General features: G+C 35.5%; 2 protein-coding genes across 2 annotated transcripts; both read right to left on the bottom strand.

Annotated features, from left to right (window-relative positions):
* Window positions 1-93: 93 nt before the first annotated feature.
* LOC147479285 (WAT1-related protein At3g18200-like) lies at window positions 94-2,576 on the bottom strand. The gene is given in 8 exon segments (XM_086581219.1): window positions 94-411; window positions 544-638; window positions 640-696; window positions 1,046-1,204; window positions 1,478-1,727; window positions 1,831-1,947; window positions 2,086-2,148; window positions 2,238-2,576. Coding segments are annotated over 8 exon segments (1,125 nt in total). The 5' UTR covers window positions 2,432-2,576; the 3' UTR covers window positions 94-221.
* A 1,915-nt stretch (window positions 2,577-4,491) lies between these two features.
* LOC147479284 (Protein phosphatase 2C family protein) lies at window positions 4,492-13,223 on the bottom strand. Its single transcript, XM_086581220.1, has 10 exons — window positions 12,915-13,223; window positions 10,963-11,071; window positions 9,936-9,972; window positions 8,619-8,663; window positions 7,051-7,103; window positions 6,223-6,384; window positions 6,028-6,108; window positions 5,628-5,717; window positions 5,470-5,517; window positions 4,492-4,787 (listed from the first exon to the last, which is right to left on the bottom strand). The coding sequence occupies exons 1-10, from the start codon at window positions 13,187-13,189 to the stop codon at window positions 4,677-4,679; spliced, it is 1,011 nt and encodes a 336-aa protein (XP_086437346.1). The 5' UTR covers window positions 13,190-13,223; the 3' UTR covers window positions 4,492-4,676.
* Window positions 13,224-13,333: the final 110 nt, after the last annotated feature.

Genomic DNA, 13,333 nt, shown 5'->3' with positions numbered 1-13,333 from the left:
ACTTCGTCATGTCTGTATAAGAGCTCAATTATGAAAGCCCATCACTAGAGTAGCATAAGGATTTGGCATGTACATAATTGGATAACGAAAAAATAACACGAAACTAACATCTTCATGTTGGAATGCTGAGCTTTTATCGAAGGAATATACATATATCTTGTCCATTAATCTTGTATTCAATTTTAATGCTGATATTTTGTATCAGGATTGTCTTTAATCTATTAGCTAATGGTGTTGATTTGTGGAGAAGAGTTAGATAAAAGTGTTGGACATTCGGTTTTTCCAATCTCCTCATCAAGGAGATGTGTGGTTAACATGTCTTCCTTCTCTTGATCGTCCATTCTCTTCTCCTCACTTTTCCCCCACAGAACTGAGTAAAGACCAGACATGATGAAAATTGAACCTACGATACTGCAATAAGACATAAAAAAAAATATCAATGTCAACTTAAAGATGCTTCAGAACAAAATGAAAAACGTAAAATATAGTGGTTGGCCTTGTAAATTGCATGTTGATGTTATAACTTTTGAATTTTCCACGTACCTTCCAGAGTATAATTGATCACCAAGTACTAGAGATGCCATGACGGCGACTAGAACTGTTTGCAATGGTTGGAAAACAGCAACAGAAACAGGTCCTTCCTTTGTGAATGCACCATGTTTGAAGAGAAAAAACGAGCCCAGAAGCCACAAGTCCCTGTAAATCAAATGAGACCAAAGCTAAATTAGCATCTTAGTAAGAATTGAACTCAAAAAGAATACTCTGATGAGGATGTTATATATTTCTATATTTACTGCCTTCATAAATAGAGAAATGATTAACAACAAAGATATCGCTATAGTAGGGTGAGCTTGTGTATTGAAAGCATTGGATGTTATGCAAATTTGTGTGTTCTGATGCTCATTCAAACCATAAAAATTTCAGTTCAACTAGAATAACTCACCTCATTATCACAATGCTCTGGCGAATGTACAATTTAAGGACAGTTTTAATTTACTTGGTAAATAACGAAAACATAATGCTGTCTTATTTAAAGGATCTTTACCGCATATAGGACGGTTAAAAGCTCCTCAGTTGATTGAATTTTCCAGCGTTCAGCATCTCTTTCTACAAAGGCTGCTATAATCAAGAATTGTATCACTCCAAAGAAGCATGTAAATGAAGTGAGTGACAATTTAGCGGGATACTTTTTCAACACTGGAGCCTGCAAAAAAAAATTAAATATGTGAAATTTGTGCAAATTTAGTTTAAAAATATAGCTTAATCATTCAATGCATCTATCACTTTTACTCTGGAATTAGTAATAGACTGACGATGGATTTTCAGTCAGTCAGTCAAGTTTTTGGCTACGTACTAATCCAGCATCCTACTAGTGTGATCAATAAAATGAACGTATGTATACAAGCATACTAGGCATCCTTGTTGATTCGGTCAGTTAGATGGTGCATCTAAACATGTACTCAAAATGATTGCTGACCTGGAACACCAGCCAGCCAGCCCAGGACAAGCAATGGCCAAACAGGTAAACACAACCCCAAGTCCAGTTCTGTTTTGTCAAGGAAGTAGAAACCATGTGTTCCACTGAGTTTCCCGAAGGTGGTTGTGTATTTAAATGCAGAAGAAGAGGGCCTTTGTAGAGAGTAATAATTGTTGCACCTCCTATACTTGCAATGGTACCTAACACCTTTGCCAACCCATCCTTCCTTGAGATGTGAACCTTCTCCAGCCTGATCAGTGAGAAAGTATGTAGATCTTGTTATAATGAGAAACAGTCGATCAAGTTTACAGAAAATTAAACTCATGTGGTTCTTAAGAACACCATCAACTTACCTAAGAGCTGCAGCCATTAGAAAAGTAATTGCAGGAACTAAATTTTGCATGGCAGATGCAAAAGTTGGAGATGCATAATACAGACCCAATAGGTAAAATCCTTGATTAGCAGTTATACTGGAATCAAAGATTTAAAAAAGAATAATCAAGGGACAAGTTATGGATCAAGCAAGGAAATGAACATATTGTCATTTCATCAGAAGGTATAGTAGCAGATATTAACGAAGCAAAGGTAACGCATTCTGTTTTGCTTACCCGCATAGTGCAAGAAGGAAAAACTGAACCAGCAAAGAGAAAGTAAGTGGTGGCCTTTCTTTTCTGATCAAAGAAACCATCCATAACATTACTACTAAAGAAAGAATCAAAAAATATTTTAGCTGAAAAATCTGTCGAAAAGCTAGACTCACTTCTCTAGAAAATAAGCAAAAGGTCCCAACAAAAGAATTGCAATAATGTTCCTATAGATTGGATAAACGACTTTGCTAATCCCCATGTTGAGTGCAAGTCTAGAAACAATATGAAACCCTGCATAAAAGAACTGTAGAGCAACCAGTGCTAGGAAAAATTTCATCTTTTCAGATACAAAACTCTGTCTTGTCATTTTACACTCTTAGCTTGACCTTCCTAATGTTGATCAGATACAGTTACAGGCCGGGCAAGATGCATATATATAGTCAGGAAGCTAGAGCGTGCTTCATATAATTTTGTACCAAGTGCCAGACAAATATGTACTAATAATGTACTAATGTATGGATGCATGCATGTATTATTATGCGATTGGTATAAATCTTCTTTTTTGTATGAATCATCACAGTTATTTTAATTATAGCTTTCCATACAGATATAACCAATTAATTGTTGACTTGTGAATTGAATTTTGTTGGGGGGACAAGAACATGTTCGCCAGGTAGTTTGAGAAAGGATATCCCCAAGTTCGCTTATTGCCTATTGATTTATTTGATAGGCCTACATACAACATGCACCCAAATCCCAGTCTTCTGCATGAGTACACATGTACAAACCAAGAACAACTACAGATTCCTAGTCATTGTATCCGATCGGTTTTCTGGCCATGAAAGTATTTATGTAAAAATCTTAATTGCCATATTGAAAGTTAAGAACTTGATGAAATCTCAAAAGTGCAAATATGTCATCCAAATGTGAAAAACGGCAGGATAGAAAGGTAGATGAAGGAATGGGTGTTCACTAGAAAACTGCAAAGGATCAAGTTGGCATGTGATTTATATGATTGAGATTAATTGGTGAGTTAATTCAGCACATGTAGATCAAAAAATATAATACAGCATTATTTGGTAGTATCACAGACCCCAATCAAATTCATCTCCCTTGATCAGTATGCTGCATTAATTTGAGAGTTGCGACATTCCTGACAAATGCTTCTAAACCACTATCTAAATAAATGATTAGGACCAGCAACCTCACCTACTAATTTGTGAATAGTTGATATCAACCTCACCTTTTAGGCCCAGTTTTGTAGAAATATGAGGATATTGACGTTCATTAGGGATCAGTCTTGCTAAATTGATGAAAGTGAAATCCCTTGCAACTTTCCTTCAGAAAAGACCTTAAACAGAATTTAGGTCTCACCATATACGCACTAGCTGCAATCTTTTGCTGATAACTGTACTTGGTCATGAGTCCTTACCATTCTTTACCAGACAATAGGAAACCTTAAAGAAGCTAATAATCATTGGACAAAAGCAAATGTAGCATCAAATGCCTAAACTTGATTTTTGGCGGCTGCAGTAGGACTACGTCTTGGACAAGATTAACTATGCATAATTCATAACTTCATACTTGGCCTTGGATTAAGGGAGTCCTTATCATTCCCACTCAGTGAGTATTAAAATACATGGGGATGTCTCTTAATCTTTGGGACTATATCTAACAAGTAATAGTAACCATTTTAGTGTTTTCTCTAAAGAATCTTGAAAATCATACTTATGGACAGCATGCCCGACTTATCTGATGTATATATAATAAGTTTTTGTTTTGATAAAGGATGTATAACAACTAGAGATATAAAAAAAACGAAAACTATAAATTAATGAAACATACTCAGTGTGGTAGATTGCATTTGTAATTTTGTACGTTAACGTTCTTGTATTAGTTTTACGCTAGACAATGTTCTCGTATTATTTCAGAAATTTTCAAGTATGATTGATGTTAGGTCTATAATCTTCTAGCTGCAGATCATTTTAAAAGAATAGTTTAAATTTACAGATTACTATAATGTAGTTATCTTTATATAGGACGATTAATTTCTTGATAAGCTCATCCCAAATCTGTTTTTATTTCCCCATCTAGTACTTGTGAATTGTGAATACTCCTTCAAATAACCCTAATCTTTTCTTTTCCTTTTCCTCTCCATTCTCAAAAAGTAGCCAATCCAGTGATCCAAGTACTTAGTTTGGAGGTGGTCCGAGACACAAGATCCAAAACCTAATAGATTTTCACATCGCCATCATATACCTATATATTTTTATCCATTGGATTCCAGGGTGAATGCTCTAAGTTCAAGTTCAAGCTTCCTCTTGATTATTATGAATTCAAACCCTCCCGTCGAAGTGAAATGCTTTTCTTCAATGGGCTGAGCTGATACCAAGTTTACAGTGTCGAACTAATAGCATTTCAACAGACTTAAAAAGAAACCCATTTATGTGAATAGACCTCAAAAAGCTATAACTTGAAAGTTGTAAACTTGTAACCTTGTTTCTTCAGTCGAGGTCAGGGTAGAAAAAACAATTCCCGGACCACAGTTCATTTCACCTTAATATTCAGTACCAGTGTTACTTTCATGACAAAGGTATAGGGAAAGACGGCAGTCAGTTATGCTTGAAAACAATAATAATAGCGGTGCAATTATCTTTGCAACGTCGCTCACGAACAGCTTCCCTTACAAGTCGGCGACTAACAGTCGCAACAGATAAACCCTCCTGCCAAGAAAAACAAAATGTTTGTGTCGCTTCAGTTAAAAACTTCATTGTGTTTTGCTCATAATAAAACAAATAAAAGATTGTTTTAGCTTTAAAAGAGCATTACTGGCTGTTCATTTAACATATATTGAAACTCATTACAGGACACTGATTGTTTATGTTCAACTTCACCTCTTTCTTCGGAACAATCACAAATCTAAGACACGATATCCTAAAACAAATAAATCTTTACTCAAACTGCTGTATCACCCTCAGCTACAGCAGGACGGACAGGCCAAGGCTCCAAATTCCCTTAAGTGGCGAATGACTTCAGAATGTCATACTCAAGATGGTTGAATGAGACAACTCGGTGAATATCGGCTTTATAAATGTGGATAAAAACAAAAGGGATTATATGCGAATCTAGGAATCTTAGTAAATTTTTGATTTTTTGCTCCGTTACAAAGTGTATCTTAGTGATGGGAAGTTATTCCTAACATCTTAAAAAGAAAAATTATCCCTATCATCCTTCCCAACTAAGTCTAAAAGGTCCACTACGTATGGATGTATGGTAACTTTAGCTTCCCGAAAATTTGGTTTAATTCTAAGATTTCAATTGAATTTTTGAATCGAATGTTGGAGTGTCAGAGTGGAACAAAAATCATAAGTGCGTAAATTGTATGACTTAAAAATATAATAATACCTTCAACAGCTTTTGGACAAAATCAACAGCATCACTTGGTCCAAACACCTGTTACTCATCCACAACATCAAGAGAATGAATAAGTTAAACTGCATAAAATGACAAATCAACAAAAGTGTGAAGAAGCCTAATTTAAGTATTGGTAACATAATACATACCCCCCATAAACCATCACAGCCAAGAATTATGAAGTGCTCTCTTTTGGTAAGATCAAACGAATGGACATCTGGGTTTGCAGAAACACCAACCTGAAATTTGCATGCTATTGTCATACTCCCATACAATGACCAAACAAACAAGACACACTAGTATTTCATGGAATCACTACGGTGAAACCATGAGAATGACTCAAAAAATATGTCACTCTATGCTATCCATATGCAAGAAGGATTGTTGTGTCAACACATTTGAACATGAAGTTAGTATGTATACAAAGATGAGCATCATAAATATTTCCCACCAGGATAAAGACAAACATCATAGGTGTGCGCATGAGGTATGAAGGGTTTATAATTGAAAATGAAGCATACAAATTGTCATGGCTTAGGCGTTACTGACCTTCTTGAATTGGCGATCTCCAAAAGCCCTGGATACCTCAAGGCGTCCCTGCAATCGTCCGTTTGTCACAGATCCACCAGCCTGAAGAATTAACACACAAGGTGAAAAGTAGAAGCCAAAACACAACTTTCTAAGGTACATAATACAAAAAATAACAATTGTAATCATCAAACCCACAATGCAAATTCGTCTTACCTTCATAATACGAGCGCGTTCTTGTGGATAGATAGCTTTGTGTTCTCTTGTCAAAACAATAGCCTTTAGCAGACTGGTGCAATCTGATTGACTTAGTGATTCATCAGAAGCACTTGATCGAGCTACTACCGCTTTTGCATCTCCAATGTTAGCAATGAAAACCTTGATAATATGGCAACAATAAATTTGGTTTAACATGAATAACCCCATGGAAAAGGAAAAGAAACACCTGATTCACGGACCAAGCTTTTGAATACAGGTCTTCTTGGCACAGATGTCTCCCACTAACGGGGGAAGCCTATAAATGCATGGAAAGTCCTTGTATTTGAATACATGGTTTTCAGGTGGGGGCCAAGTAAGACCAACATTAAGAATTCTGGTCCCAGGACCTGAAAACCCACCCCGATACGTAGACTCTCTATGACTTCATTTAAATTGTCTACAAGTGCCTATATGCCACTAAGCCTGGTTTTAACAGCTAATGATAGCATTGCATTTGTATGCCCTCAGGTGTAAGACTGTAAGTGTTTTATATGAATGGCAGCTCATAAACACGACATTGGTAGTGTTTTAATGGCATGTAACAAATTCACCTCTCTGTAACTCTTTTCTGGTTCTATTCTTAATAAAATCCCTACTTGTGTGCAAAAAAAAAAGGCTTATCGAGTATTCTTCAGATCGGTGTTGACAATCTGTGAGATTAGGAACTAAACATTACCAGAATGAAGTGAGGCCAAACTCCAAAATCAGCTCTCTCTTATGAAATGACTCTTATGTATGGCTAAACTGGAATAGAAGTGAGATAAAAGGAAATGGTTGAAGACTAACTGTTCTGCCCAAAACCCAGATGCATACAGCTGTAGCACCATCTTGCCATCCCCCTGAAAAGAATTATATTCAAGAGCCCAAACGTACTAATTAGATTTATGTGAACAGGATTACTTAATAGTGTCTTACGAATTGAATAGTCAACGAGAGAAGAAAACAGAACACATATTATACTAAGTGAAAGTGAACGTGAACGTGTGAAACCATTACTTGACCTTGTAAGTACTGCACAAAGTCATTGTGGACATTGGTTCTGATCTCATTATTCTTGTTATTGTATGAGATCACTCTATCTCTCACACAAAGTTTTCCCATCATTTTTTTTTCCTATTGTTCATTCTGTGTCTAATTTAGTGCTATTTTTCATTTTTCATTTCTTTTATTATATATTGCAAACACTTGACTCCCTACCTTAACCCCTACACCAAAACAGGGATTTAATTTCAACTAGAATTACAACATCCATCTCAGTTCCAAGTTTTTATTAAGAAATAGGATATAGGTTGCCAAAACTTAGCCAAACAAATGTGATCTATCGGAATTCCCTGTAGTTCTCCAAATGGAAAAGAACAGATAACGCATACATTGAGCACCTCATATTATTATCAGATAAAATTAATGTAAATATATCAAGGAGAAACAAATAAGTAAACTAAAGAATAGAAGACCAATACACACAGCAACAACCCATAATTACAGATTACATAACATCCCTCCATCTAAAAACATTTATTCTTTTTTCAATATACTAATGTTGGGACCCCACTAATGTTTATTGAACATAGACAAAAAGTATATGAATAGAAGAGGAGCTTCTAACAGAAGGCGCTAAGGAAAGTGAACCCAACAGCTCATGACAATATATCCCTATAAAATTTAATTTCTAATGCACTTCCCACAGCCCAATGTAAAATCGGCTCCTTGATGGTGTAAACTGTAAGCAAGATATTTTATACTACGCACTTTCAAAAATGGACAGCTCTCTTCACTGAGTATGTATTGACTCAATATGTCATACTTGCATTGGTTGGAGGCTTGGAGCCATAACTTCTCAAACATACTCGACCTATGATGAATTCTGTTACACCATCCAGACTGACAAAATGGCGTGATTTACTTTGGTATGGACAACACTCACCCTGCTTCTTGGTCCCTTCCATAACTTTCAAAGATAAAACAAGGCAATGTTAAGGTCTTCTATTATATCTATTATTTATCTTTATAATCTATCAACCTCCACATTATGGATGAAACCTCAAGCTTGAAAGATGTCTTCAACATCAACAAGAGTAACAACGCTTCATCATCCACAAACTTACTTTTCTAATTAGACTTAAAATGTATTCTTTAGCAAATTGTCATTCTGCAATAATATTCTTTACCCGATTTAATTAACAGCTACCTTGTATATACTATTAAAATTAATTTAAGCTCACTAGTCTAAATAGTAAATATCAAAGTATAAGGATGAAAATACAGATCACATGCGAATCTTTCAGAAAATAGACATACATTTCACAGATATCAAGAGTATGCAATATTACAGTCATCTTGGGATATAGTCAAACCTGTGGCACTTTCTTGAAGAAGAGACTCATCAGTTCTCCGGAAACCTAAAGAATTGAGCACATCAAGCAACAACCTCAATTAACACAAAGAAACCAATTGAAACAATAAAACAGATGTCTTATTCACAAGCAAAACTAGTTAGCATAAGCTATTTCATGAATCTGTAATCTCTCTCATTTTTTTTTTTGGCTCATTGCGATCTATAACAACAAAAGCTCAAGAACGGATACAATGATTGTAGAATTCATAGACAAGTTTGAAGGTTAAAGATATTTGCTTGAGTGCTTCAATTTAGTATCAAACAAATTCTATATCCCAATTCCAAGTCTAGTGTGTGGTGCTTCAATTTAACACAGGATTATGCTTCTACATGGTGCATGTGGCCAACAAAATAGTAATTGCTTTAAATATACCAGAAATACATTCATTCAAAAAGACTCAATATGTAATTTTAGATAATCTGATAAAAATCCATGAGCAATGGAACTTAATATCTTGTGGTGAAAGAAATATTTAAAGGCCGACTTTGATCCTTTTATTTTAAACAATGTTCTGCCAGAGTTGATCAGACTGATGCCAACCATCTATTTTGACTTGTCAGATATGGTTACTTCGGTGTGATTCAACCAGAGAAGAAAAGAAGAGGGGGGTGTTACTCAACCTTGTGAGTGGGTTCGGAACCTACTTCGACTCTACAACTAAACCATCATTCAAATCTAATAAATCAATTCATATCTCCTCTGATCGGATAAGAACACAAATTTAGAAAATAGATGTAAGAGGAGGAATAGCAAAAGCATGAACACATCCTTTTTTCTTTTTGCTTTTTAACTTTTCTGTCTGTCCTCAGTAACACAAAAGAACATACAATAAAGCTCTCACAAAGAATATCAAAGCTGCAAACACCAAATACAATCAGCCCTAATCCCACATAGAAACTTGGGTGATGCACATGATCTGTATGCAATGGAAAATCGATACTCAAAGAACCTATGGATCCTTTCCCTGCCATACTCTCCAACAGAAAGCATGGAGAGGAACACGAGGAACACCCTAAAGAAACTTCCATCCGGGATATACATTCCTGCACTCTCAGCTTCCCTGAAGCCCTCAATGAAAAAGCACTGGTTTTTCATACAGTAAAGAATGCAGCAAAGCATTTCATGATTTCAATGATCAATTGAACATTAAAACGAGTATTGAAAAATGCACTATTAAACAGTATTAAACAAGTTACATCTGAAGGTCCTACACTCCTACCCAAATTATGTTCAATATCTATAGAATAGATAAATCTACAAAGTTTATCAACATACCGTCAATAATTGCCTTCTTAGCAGTTTTTACATCCATCTGCAAGCACCACGTAAAATAGCTAATATATCAAAAGAAGTATAATTCAAAACTAATAATTTGCCAGTTTTAACAAGCACAAAGAGGTATACACAAATCGTAGATAAGGCTATAGGAATAAGAAACACTTCGATTACTTATATGAAGTAGTGGAAGCAAATTGAACAGCGATCTAATTTCTATTCTACAGGTTTCCATCATCTCTTTCTTGCTAAATTTATATTGTTTTGCCTAAATGAATCATCATTTCTTCTAGTTATCAGATCAACTTCTTCATCTAGTATGCCGTTTTACTGAATCACTCAATTATGTCATGCCACTAGTTTTTCTTTGGAAGGTAAAGTTGAAGGTAAAGTTGGATTTAAAATAGCTGTTTGTGTGTGTGTGGCAAGCAAAGCAATATATTTATTAGAGTAAAGTGTAAGCCTTTCAAACCTCATTGTAAATTTGGTTGATGATTTCTAGCCCTGAAATCTTCCATGTATTTTTTTATTTTTTTTTTCATTTGAAACTTATTTGAAATTTGGTTGATGATTTCTAACCTTAAAATCTTCCATGTAAATTGATCCATGCTTTTGTGAAATGAAAAGCGTAAAAATAATCTTATGTAACAACCACATCCAGTATTCTAGGATTGGACAATTTCCACTCCGTCGTGTTACTCATGGTTTCATGGATAACCTTGAATCCTTTAGTAAAAATAATTTTGTCATGTTTAAGTGGTCAGTGTGCTCGACACTTTGTAACCATGCCAGAAAATGAAACCTTTAAAGAAGTATACAAAACCCCAAAGACCATAAATTCCTATCTTTTCCTAAAAATAGATTTCCCACATTGCATCTCAAATACATAAAAAGTTCACAAGAAAGTCTGAACATGCATATCCAAGTTGAAAATAGAATCTATACTTCATTCAGAATTAGCAAAAAAATGAACTGCAGTGTTCTATACGAGCACATATATGAAAGTATAAGACCATGCAAAACACACCAACTCACGTGGTAATCCTGATGAAAGAACATTTGCATGCAAATGCTTCTTTGCATACTCAGCAGCCAAACGACCTCCATGTCCATCATAAATTGCAAAATGAGCACATCTGACATATAAACCAGAAAATATAAGTGCCTCATTCTAAATATTCACAGATTCAAAATAGTTTAGTGCTGCTTCAGAACCACAATGAAGACAAAGAGATTACTACTGTAATTTTCAAGTGAGCGGAGCGAACGTTCTTGGCCGGGTGGGGGGTATGTGGCCAAAAATATTATTTGGTAGGTTTTTGTCTGTCTGTCCTGACTCCTCTCCAATTCCGCCTCCTCTCCAATTCCGCCTCCTCTACCCAAACTCACACAACACTCCTAAAAAACTCCTCTCTCTCTCTCGCTCTTGACTACATCTCATCTCCCGTCTCTTTAACACCCCATCTCTCTCAACTACTCAGTTTTGTTTTATCTCATGCAAAAACGCCCCAACATGGTATCAAGAGCATAAGTTTTGGTCCTGGTAATTGCAATTGCAAAGGGAATAGCGCACTTGATTGGAATTGCAAAAAAATTGCTAAAAAAATTTGATTCAGTCTCATTCACTTTGTTTGTACGAAGACTTGTTCCTTTGGAGCAACAAGATACTACCTGGGTTTGTTATTTGTGAAGAAAATTGTATTGGTTTGTTTGCTCTCTTATTGATTTGCATTTTATTTTGGGGTCAATATAGTAAGTTCATATTGGGCTTTTGTTGAGATATTTGTTTTGCTTGAGAATGAATGGAAGTTAGTCTGTGAAACTTGGTTGCAAGTTGTTTGATGAAATGTTTACAATAGCATTTACACTAAGTATTTTGTGTAGTGTAGGGATAGATTGGTTGAATAGCACTTCAATTTGGTGGTGTGAATTGGTATAGGTCATGCAAATGTGAGTGTGATGACAGTAGCATTTTTCTTCCACTAGTAGTCTAATTTGGTAGTGAGTGATGTGCATATTGTGGTTATTTGCATCATAGTCTTGATGGATGGTAATTGATAGTTGTTTGTACTTCAAGTTGAGCCTTCAGGATGCTCAACTTGTATGCATATGTATTATGTATCTCTTCCGCTTGAATGGTTCTCTTGGATAGCAGTTTTCTTTGCCATTTGGGCTTTATGATTCTCATATGTTGTGATTGTTTTAGTTCATATTACGATTTCTTATGATTCTTTGCTTTTTCTCTCACTCTTCCAGCCATTTGTAAATTTTGTCGCCTAACCATGGCATACGCAAGGGCTCTGCTCACTCCCCACAGCCATGCAGTTATACTAGTACTAATTTTTCAGCCACTACCATGTAAATGTGCATGCCTGTACACCATGCTAATTAAGAAAGGAAAAGAACTAGAAAAGAAATATGCGGCTCTAAAGAACACTCAGCCAAGAGAGAGACGGAAACAGAAACAGCTCATTTTTAAATCTTTGGCTAAGACAGTGACTTGAGGAAATCACTTCCATATAATATTCCAACTCCCCTCATTTTGGAGGATGAGATCATTTGGAAACCCTTGTCCTTTGAAGGATATAAGTAAAAGCCGTCGACCCTGTGAAACTAAAGAAGAGGAACATGTAATGTTTGGGAAAGATAAAGGATAGTGGGATGATTGATATTACAGATAAAGGAAACAAAAAGACTCAATCAGGGATACTGATGTCATTCACATAAGAGAAGTTCGATCATTTCAAAGTATGAAATTAGCGAGATCATTTCAAAGTATGAAATTAGCGAGAATAACACCTAGATAATGTCTTCTGCACAACTTGTATTAAGGCCCAAGAAAATATATCTCAGGTGTTAAGACTCACAGGTCAAAATCAGCCCCAATAACAATTAAGTATTGAATTGTAAACATATCACAGTAAATAACAAGTCTTAAAATTGTAAAACAAGTAGAAGAAAGATGAGAATGACACACACCTTAATTTTCCAGAAAAATCCAATCTTGCATCTGGAAGAACAACCCAAGCATCTTCCATAGTATGTCTAGAACCTTTATCTTCAGCTGCATCAGCTTCAATACTAACTACTATTAGCCCTTCTTCTTCTTCTTCTTCTTCACATTTCTTTTCTTGGGCTTTTCCATCACCACCTTTAGTTGTTTTTGACTTCTTTACAACCAAATCTTCTTCACAAGAACCCCCTTCACGTTTTCCAGTCTTGGTATATGTAGAAACACCATTTGTTTCCGCCATCTTTTTCTCTTTCAACAAGTTTTTGGTACTAATGAAAAAAAAATTGGCCCTTTAATATGGGTTTTTCATATTGGCCCAGATATGTGTTCTGGGCTGGGCAAAGAAAAGCCTTAAACTTTGTATCCCCAACCTAAAAACTAGTAA

The sequence above is a fragment of the Coptis chinensis genome, chromosome 8 (genome assembly GCF_015680905.1).
Source record: "Coptis chinensis isolate HL-2020 chromosome 8, ASM1568090v1, whole genome shotgun sequence".
Lineage (NCBI taxonomy): Eukaryota > Viridiplantae > Streptophyta > Magnoliopsida > Ranunculales > Ranunculaceae > Coptis > Coptis chinensis.
Note: the sequence above shows the minus strand (reverse complement) of the source record. Positions and strands in the feature narration are given on the sequence as shown.